The sequence below is a fragment of the Poromitra crassiceps genome (assembly GCF_964638095.1).
Source record: "Poromitra crassiceps genome assembly, chromosome: 4".
NCBI classification, from domain to species: Eukaryota; Metazoa; Chordata; class Actinopteri; order Beryciformes; family Melamphaidae; genus Poromitra; species Poromitra crassiceps.
The window spans coordinates 57813763-57824267 of record NC_139626.1 but is presented as its reverse complement, the minus strand read 5'-3'; the positions used below and the strand labels follow the sequence as shown (position 1 = coordinate 57824267).

Below are 10505 nucleotides of genomic sequence, written 5' to 3'. Positions count from 1 at the left end.
TGACAGCTGTCTGCGTGAACCTGGATCTAAACACAATGACAGCTGTCTGTGTGAACCTGGATGTAAACACAATGACAGCTGTCTGCGTGAACCTGGATCTAAACACAATGACAGCTGTCTGTGTGAACCTGGATCTAAACACAATGACAGCCGTCTGTGTGAACCTGGATCTAAACACAATGACAGCTGTCTGTGTGAACCTGGATGTAAACACAATGACAGCTGTCTGTGTGAACCTGGATCTAAACACAATGACAGCTGTCTGCGTGAACCTGGATCTAAACACAATGACAGCTGTCTGCATGAACCTGGATCTAAACACAATGACAGCTGTCTGTGTGAACCTGGATCTAAACACAATGACAGCTGTCTGTGTGAACCTGGATCTAAACACAATGACAGCTGTCTGCATGAACCTGGATGTAAACACAATGACAGCTGTCTGCATGAACCTGGATCTAAACACAATGACAGCTGTCTGCATGAACCTGGATCTAAACACAATGACGGCTGTCTGTGTGAACCTGGATGTAAACACAATGACAGCTGTCTGCATGAACCTGGATCTAAACACAATGACAGCTGTCTGCATGAACCTGGATCTAAACACAATGACAGCTGTCTGTGTGAACCTGGATCTAAACACAATGACAGCTGTCTGCATGAACCTGGATCTAAACACAATGACAGCTGTCTGTGTGAACCTGGATCTAAACACAATGACAGCTGTCTGCGTGAACCTGGATCTAAACACAATGACAGCTGTCTGTGTGAACCTGGATCTAAACACAATGACAGCTGTCTGCATGAACCTGGATCTAAACACAATGACAGCTGTCTGTGTGAACCTGGATCTAAACACAATGACAGCTGTCTGCATGAACCTGGATCTAAACACAATGACAGCTGTCTGTGTGAACCTGGATCTAAACACAATGACAGCTGTCTGCATGAACCTGGATGTAAACACAATGACAGCTGTCTGCATGAACCTGGATCTAAACACAATGACAGCTGTCTGTGTGAACCTGGATCTAAACACAATGACAGCTGTCTGCATGAACCTGGATCTAAACACAATGACAGCTGTCTGCATGAACCTGGATCTAAACACAATGACAGCTGTCTGTGTGAACCTGGATCTAAACACAATGACAGCTGTCTGTGTGAACCTGGATCTAAACACAATGACAGCTGTCTGTGTGAACCTGGATCTAAACACAATGACAGCTGTCTGTGTGAACCTGGATCTAAACACAATGACAGCTGTCTGCATGAACCTGGATCTAAACACAATGACAGCTGTCTGCGTGAACCTGGATCTAAACACAATGACGGCTGTCTGTGTGAACCTGGATGTAAACACAATGACAGCCGTCTGTGTGAACCTGGATGTAAACACAATGACAGCTGTCTGCGTGAACCTGGATCTAAACACAATGACAGCTGTCTGCATGAACCTGGATCTAAACACAATGACAGCTGTCTGCATGAACCTGGATCTAAACACAATGACAGCTGTCTGCATGAACCTGGATCTAAACACAATGACAGCTGTCTGCATGAACCTGGATCTAAACACAATGACAGCTGTCTGTGTGAACCTGGATCTAAACACAATGACAGCTGTCTGTGTGAACCTGGATCTAAACACAATGACAGCTGTCTGCATGAACCTGGATGTAAACACAATGACAGCTGTCTGTGTGAACCTGGATCTAAACACAATGACAGCTGTCTGTGTGAACCTGGATCTAAACACAATGACAGCTGTCTGCGTGAACCTGGATCTAAACACAATGACAGCTGTCTGTGTGAACCTGGATCTAAACACAATGACAGCTGTCTGCATGAACCTGGATCTAAACACAATGACAGCTGTCTGTGTGAACCTGGATCTAAACACAATGACAGATGTCTGCATGAACCTGGATCTAAACACAATGACAGCTGTCTGTGTGAACCTGGATCTAAACACAATGACAGCTGTCTGCATGAACCTGGATCTAAACACAATGACAGCTGTCTGTGTGAACCTGGATCTAAACACAATGACAGCTGTCTGCATGAACCTGGATCTAAACACAATGACAGCTGTCTGCGTGAACCTGGATGTAAACACAATGACAGCTGTCTGCATGAACCTGGATCTAAACACAATGACAGCTGTCTGCGTGAACCTGGATCTAAACACAATGACGGCTGTCTGTGTGAACCTGGATGTAAACACAATGACAGCCGTCTGTGTGAACCTGGATGTAAACACAATGACAGCTGTCTGCGTGAACCTGGATCTAAACACAATGACGTCCGTCTGTGTGAACCTGGATCTAAACACAATGACAGCTGTCTGTGTGAACCTGGATGTAAACACAATGCCAGCTGTCTGTGTGAACCTGGATCTAAACACAATGACAGCTGTCTGTGTGAACCTGGATCTAAACACAATGACAGCTGTCTGTGTGAACCTGGATCTAAACACAATGACAGCTGTCTGTGTGAACCTGGATCTAAACACAATGACAGCTGTCTGCATGAACCTGGATCTAAACACAATGACAGCTGTCTGCGTGAACCTGGATCTAAACACAATGACAGCTGTCTGCATGAACCTGGATCTAAACACAATGACAGCTGTCTGCGTGAACCTGGATCTAAACACAATGACAGCTGTCTGTGTGAACCTGGATCTAAACACAATGACAGCTGTCTGCATGAACCTGGATCTAAACACAATGACAGCTGTCTGTGTGAACCTGGATCTAAACACAATGACAGCTGTCTGCATGAACCTGGATCTAAACACAATGACAGCTGTCTGCATGAACCTGGATCTAAACACAATGACAGCTGTCTGTGTGAACCTGGATCTAAACACAATGACAGCTGTCTGCATGAACCTGGATCTAAACACAATGACAGCTGTCTGCATGAACCTGGATCTAAACACAATGACAGCTGTCTGCATGAACCTGGATCTAAACACAATGACAGCTGTCTGTGTGAACCTGGATCTAAACACAATGACAGCTGTCTGCATGAACCTGGATGTAAACACAATGACAGCTGTCTGCATGAACCTGGATCTAAACACAATGACAGCTGTCTGCGTGAACCTGGATGTAAACACAATGACAGCTGTCTGCATGAACCTGGATCTAAACACAATGACAGCTGTCTGCATGAACCTGGATCTAAACACAATGACAGCTGTCTGCGTGAACCTGGATCTAAACACAATGACAGCTGTCTGCATGAACCTGGATCTAAACACAATGACATCTGTCTGTGTGAACCTGGATCTAAACACAATGACAGCTGTCTGCATGAACCTGGATCTAAACACAATGACAGCTGTCTGTGTGAACCTGGATGTAAACACAATGACAGCTGTCTGTGTGAACCTGGATCTAAACACAATGACAGCTGTCTGCATGAACCTGGATCTAAACACAATGACAGCTGTCTGCATGAACCTGGATCTAAACACAATGACAGCTGTCTGTGTGAACCTGGATCTAAATAAAAATAAAAATGATATAATAAGTCGACCTGCAAGGGCGTGGCTGCTGCAGCAGCAAATATCCACTCTGATCAATGAAGTTACATAAGAACGTGTGTTTTCAGGGACAAAACACAGAGAGGACAACTATGTTTACAGCCATAGAATATTTATTTTTGTATTATTTTAATCAAAAGCTATTATCTTACAACCTAAATATAAGCGCTTTGTTGACCCCCACCGGAAATCACTTGTACCAAAAAGGACACACAAAAAATATGAATTCACAGAATTCTTGTTTCACATGACATACTGTATGTTCCATAACCATAATCCATAAACGTGAAAATATCACACACATTGCACATACACAATCGTTCTAATGTATGTGATGGCTTTGAGTCATTCAATCTGACAAGATTGCAAATTCAAAATAATTCACATTGTCCTTTCAGTGGATATTTGCATTCAAATATGCTTTAAATTCCATATACACACACATTCTGAAACTACATTCTTAAAGGGACAGCTCACCCTAAAATCCAAAACACATATTTGTCCTCCCACCTGTAGAGCTATTTATCCATCGATATCATGTTGTGTTAGTTCCCTGAGTTTTGGAGATATCGGCAGTAGAGGTGGCTGCCTTCTCTCCAATACAATGGAACTGGATGGCACTCGGCTTGTGGTGCTCGAAAAAATACTTTTGAAAAAACTCACAAGCACCGTCTCTTTCCAGAAATCATGACCCGGTTACTCAATATAATGCACAGACTTTGTTGTGAGCAGTTTCATGTAGGAACTATTTTCTTTTGTAGGAACTAGCTAGCAGCTAGCGGGTGTAGTTTGGTCAAAAGAAAATAGTTCCTACATGAAACTGCTCATAACAAGGTCTGTGGATTATCTTGAGTAACCGGGTCATGATTTCTGGAAAGAGACATTGCTGATGAGTTTATCAAATGCATTTCTTTGGCACGTTGAGCACCACAAGCCAAGAGTGGCATCCAGTTCCATTGTATTGGAGAGAAGGCAGAAACTCTGCGGCCGATATCTCCAAAACTCAGGCAACTAACACAAAACGATATAGACGGATACTGTAAATAGCACTGCAGGCGAGAGGAAAAATAATGTATTTTGGATTTTAGGGTGAGCATATCGTTAACTCGTATGTAGAAGAAACATGTCAGTAGGTGTTCGGTCATGTCAAGACTTATTTATGAAGCTTTTAACAAATTAATTAACACAGAATAACATACAAGGCTTCAGTTTGAGTTTGAACAGATTGGTGTTGAAATGAGTGTAGAAAACGTGTCACTTACGTGTCAAGACCAAGTTACAGTGCATTCCAGGACATACAGATCAAAACAATAAATGGCAAACTGGGATTGTCATCACAGAAATGTCTTAATGATTGACTGCTGAAGGACGCTTAGAGAGTCCATCATTTTCTCTGAACACATTCACTCCTTCACTGTCACATTATTACACTGCTAAAACATTCCCTTTTCTTACCGAAAAAAAACAGCATTTCAAAAAAGTTATTTTTGATAAAAGGCAAAAAAAAAAAAAAAAAAAAGTAACGCAAATTAACCAGGCGACTCAGAAGAAGCAGTAAAGGCCCTGAGAGCCATCTGAACACTGAGCTAAATGCGCTTACATAACAGGCTGGCCTCGGAGCCGAGGTCGCCAAACAGATCTGGGGTCAGCTTACATAACAGGCTGGCCTCGGAGCCGAGGTCGCCAAACAGATCTGGGGTCAGCTTACATAACAGGCTGGCCTCGGAGCCGAGGTCGCCAAACAGATCTGGGGTCAGCTTACATAACAGGCTGGCCTCGGAGCCGAGGTCGCCAAACAGATCTGGGGTCAGCTTACATAACAGGCTGGCCTCGTGGGAGCTGAGGTCGCCAAACAGATCTGGGGTCAGTCGACTGTGACCTCACTTCAACTTCTAGACTGGCCACAAGGTGGAGGAAAACAATCGGAACCTGTGACAGTGTGTCAGAGGAAAACTCCAGATACTCTGAGCAGCACTGGAGTTTAGTTTGAATATAGGATATCCCTTCCTTTGATCGTTAATTTAACCGTTGGGAGAAAGAAAAGAATCCCACACTGTTAACAGAGTGGAGGAGGAAACCGTCTCTTAAGTCCACAGTGATACCAACCTGGCCAGTCTATACTCTCCAACACTGGATTTTAGTGGCTACGACAATAGAGAAAGATAAACTCTCCTGTAACAGAGTGACTGGAGGAAAACTCTTGTTCCTGTCATAACCTCCATTTGGCCCTGATGAGAGCAGTGTGAAGGTGGCAGGATCAGAGGAGATGGTTTTCGAGGCAAAAACGACTTTCCAAAGTTTATATAAAATGTCGGTGAAAATAAAAACGATGATGACACTTGGTAGTAGCCGAGTAATAGGGATTATTACCCTTTATTGCATTTCACCCTGATCACATTTTCTCTGTAGCGCTGTCAAACATTCACACGTACACGTAACTGTGGCTAAAGTCCCTCGTGGGCCACCCTAGCTGATTCCTGGAGCCTGACTGGGTGATTTTTGCGCGTGAGGAAAAACGGCGAGTGGTTTTTGAACAGAAAACAACGGCGTCCGCAGAACGAGGCAGGAGGCAATGTAGCCGGCATTAGGAGAAAATACCAACACAAACCACTGCTTCAATAAAATAAACTAGAACGACCGCAACGCAGACTTATGCCTCCGCATTAGTTCATTCTGGAGTCCAAATCGCCATTTGAGGCAAATTGGAAGAAATTCCGTCAAGGCGCTCCTGTGATGTTGCGTTACAGAGCTTGGAAATTGGGTGTGTGAGAGGTCACAGTGAGCTTGAACTTTGACCACCAAAATCGAATCAGTTCATCCTTGAGTCCAAGTCGATGTTTGAGACAAGTTTGATTAAATTCCGTCAAGGCATTCCTGAGATATCACGTTAACAAGCTTGAAAATGGCGTTTGAGAGGTCACAGTGACCTTGACCTTTGACCACCAAAATCTAATCAGTTCATCCTTGAGTTCAAGTCGATGTTTGAGACAAGTTTGATTAAATTCCGTCAAGGCAGTCCTGAGATATCGCGTTAACAAGCTTGAAAATGGCGTTCGAGAGGTCACAGTGACCTTGACCTTTGACCTTTGACCACCAAAATCTAATCAGTTCATCCTTGAGTCCAAGTCGATGTTTGAGACAAGTTTGATTAAATTCCGTCAAGGCATTCCTGAGATATCGCGTTAACAAGCTTGAAAATGGCGTTCGAGAGGTCACAGTGACCTTGACCTTTGACCTTTGACCACCAAAATCTAATCAGATCATCCTTGAGTCTAAGTCGATGTTTGAGGCAAATTTGATGAAATTCCGTCCAGGCGTTCCTCAGATATCGCGTTAACGAACCTCGTACGGCCGTACGGACGGACAACCCGGATCCATAATGCCTCCGGCCTGGCTATCGCCGGCAGAGGCATAAAAACAATTATGGTAAAAAAAAAATATATATATATCTAGAGTGAAGATGGACTGGTTTGGGACAGAATGTCTTCTGTGAGGCCCGCTGCCAGTTTCCAGCATCGGGAAAGAACTCGAAACAAGTCTTAGTGGTACAAAGTGGTACGAGTGTTTAATCAATGCAAATGTATAAATTCATTATTCCAAAAGTCCCCCTACAAATTAGATGACGAGAGCAAAAAGATCCCTCTGAGGGGGGGGGGGGGTGGGGGGGAAAGTGAATTTCTTCTCCTGGTGGAATAATGCTTCAAAGACTTCTCCACCCTGCTGACAAACACATTCGGCGTGATGTTCAAATGAAAAGATACTGAATGTCGGCACAAGATCACTACGGCAGTGCTCTTCATAAAAATCATATCGGTCTTCGAGTTTGAATGCTGTGTGTGTGTGTGTGTGTGTGTGTGTGTGTGTGTGTGTGTCTGTGTGTGTGTGCGTGTGTGAGTGAGTGGAGTAGGATGGGGCTGAAATAAGAGTGCTGAAGAAACCTTTCCCAGCATAAATAATAAAGCTTAATTAACCCTTAAAAAATAAAAAATAAATACAATCATCTTCTGATTTCTAATAAGACCCCTTCCTCTACTGTCCTTCTGTGACGTCACTCCCCTGTGCCACCCAGCAGCCTGTGGAAGATGGACTGATCCGTTTAACACAGAGCAGCGGGGGTGAGGTCACTCCCCTGTGCCACCCAGCAACCTGAGGAAGATGGACTGGTCCGTTTGGCACAGAGCAGCGGGGGTGAGGTCACTCCCCTGTTCCACCCAGCAGCCTGTGGAAGATGGACTGGTCCGTTTGGCACAGAGCAGCGGGGGTGAGGTCACTCCCCTGTGCCACCCAGCAGCCTGTGGAAGATGGGCTGATCCTTTTAGCACAGAGCAGCGGGGGTGAGGTCACTCCCCTGTGCCACCCAGCAGCCTGTGGAAGATGGGCTGGTCCGTTTGGCACAGAGCAGCGGGGGTGAGGTCACTCCCCTGTGCCACCCAGCAGCCTGTGGAAGATGGACTGGTCCGTTTAGCACAGAGCAGCGGGGGTGATGTCACTCCCCTGTGCCACCCAGCAACCTGTGGAAGATGGACTGGTCCGTTTGGCACAGAGCCGCGGGGGTGTCGAACTCCACCACCTTCCCAGCATGCATCACCAGCACCCTGTCAGAGTGCATGATGGTGTTGATCCTGGTGGAAGACAGACAGAAACGACAGCATTTCATTCCAAAATGAGACATCTAGAAAAAACACAGACAGATACTCTCATAACACTGAAGGCACAGAATGAAAACGTACAGTATATTCAAATGAGAGCAGGCAAATAAAGTCCATGGTTGACCGACGCAATTTTCTTAATTTTCTACTATATTTCACATATTAGAATAGAATAGATAACAGTAAAGACATCAAAACCATAAAATAACACAAATGGAATTATGCAGTGACCAAGAAAGTGTGAAACAAATCAAAACCCATTGTTTTATCTAAATTATTTTAGATTCTTTAAAGTAGCTGCCCCTTTGCCTTGATGAAAAGACAAAGGCTTTAGAAAGATTAATTCATGCATAGGATCAACTTCACTCTTTGTATTTGTCTAAGAGTTCAAACATTGAAGCAGATCACTTCAAAGCCTTTACATACTTTACATACTTGTGCGTCAAACCACTCGCCGAGTGCGCCGACGGGGTGTGCAGCCTGCGTGCAGCCTCCTCAAAAATGTGACTCGACGCAGCTGATGCGAACAGCGCGAGTATAATATAATGTAGATGTGATTTGACTTCTTCAGGGTGTGGCCACCAGCACAGTTTCCCCTACTTAACATGTGATTTTACGTCTTCAGGGTGTGGCCACCGGCACAGTTTCCCCTACTTAACATGTGATTTTGGAGAAAGATTGAGTCAACACAGGACCGTCGACTAACCCAAAACCTGATCACCTGGAAAAATGAAGGAAAATGTTACATCTATGCACTTGTCTGGATAACTTAGTCCATGTTCTTCTTTTGCCTTTTATTTGAGATTTAAGATGTCTTATACCATACATGGGCAAACTACGGCCCGCGGGCCGGATGCGGCCCGCGATGGAATTGAAATTTTTTTTTTTTTTTTTACACAGTGCACCTGAACGCAACATGCAAGATACCCGCTGAATAAGTGTCCAAATGTTCATGTCATTCTGGCCAATACTCCACTTCTGTTATAGCATTTCAGTCTGGAATATGGAATATCTTTCAATAATCTTTATGACTAAAAGGCTATTGAATTATTCTATTGAATTAGAAATTTAAATAATTAACTCATTGGTTTTGGATTTATTTAGCTTCAAGACTGCATTTTTGTTCGTGTGACCCGCAACACAGGCTTTGATCATCCCCCCGCCACTTACTGATACTTATGCTTAAATTAACCCACTCATATTCTGATTTATTTCAAGAAAAACATTTTGGCTAGTGGAAATTCTAATTGCCTGGTAACTTTAAAATCTAGCAGCCATATTGGCAGGTGGTCAAAAAAGTTAATTTCAAGCCATGAGAGCAGGTGGTGACATAGGAGTGAGTGAGAAAAGGATGAAATATTGGTGGTTAAGACTGAATAATGACATCACAACTGTTAATTTAAAATTAGTTATTCCTCTAAACGTGGCTTCAAATGCACCAAATTTTTCACGCTGGCGCTGTTTGGCCCTCAGCAAAACCTGGTAGCGAGGACATTTTTTGTGGCCCCCTCTATCATCAAAGTTACCCATCCATGGGTTACGGCATGACAATATTTGTTCGGCCCCCGGCAACAATCTGGGTTTCTCATGTGGCCCCCCATGAAAAATAATTGCCCACCCCTGTCTTATACTGTTAATTATGCATCATGCAGTTTAAAATGATGCACCACAAATTTGATCTGGGTGATAGTCAGGCCTATCCACACACGTGTATTTGTTTATTTTTTACCTACTAGGCATCTCACGTGCTTGATTCCTGTGCGGGCTCCCTTGCTCTTATGACATCACTGATGATGTCACAAGTTCACATCACTGATGACATCCCTTTGCTCTTATGACATCACTGATGATGTCACAATGCACAATTGCTCAAGTGACATCACTGATGACATCACTTCCGGGACAAAACTGAAACAGAGAACATTGCCCACATGCTCCCTTTTATGATAGTCAAGTCAAGTCAAGTCAAGTTTATTTGTATAGCACATTTCATACACAAAGGCAATTCAAAGTGCTTCACATAAAATGGTTGACACAGGAAAATAAAAGAATAAAAGAAGAGAATAAAAAAGGCATTTGAAAACATCACAACAGAACTTTAACTCATTGAGTGCCAGCCACTTTTGGAGAACGGACGCTCCCAGTGCCAGAGTTTCAGAGCGTTTTCAGTGATTTCTCGAGGCCCACAGAATATTGTGTGATATGTAAACACCGAACACGCAAAAAGAACAAGGAGACTCTATTGTATCATCAGCAAAAAAAAGTTTATTGATACCATTTTCCGTTCTTTAGTTATC

The 10505-nt window shown here is 43.7% G+C and overlaps 1 protein-coding gene across 1 annotated transcript in view; it reads right to left on the bottom strand.

Moving 5' to 3' along the window:
• Positions 1-8045: 8045 nt before the first annotated feature.
• abcc10 (ATP-binding cassette, sub-family C (CFTR/MRP), member 10) overlaps positions 8046-10505 on the bottom strand; it is a gene marked incomplete at both ends in the record, with an annotated part of 78667 nt that continues 76207 nt past the window's right edge. Inside the window, 1 exon segment of the mRNA XM_083636223.1 lies at positions 8046-8181. Coding sequence (XP_083492349.1) covers positions 8046-8181 — 136 coding nt within the window.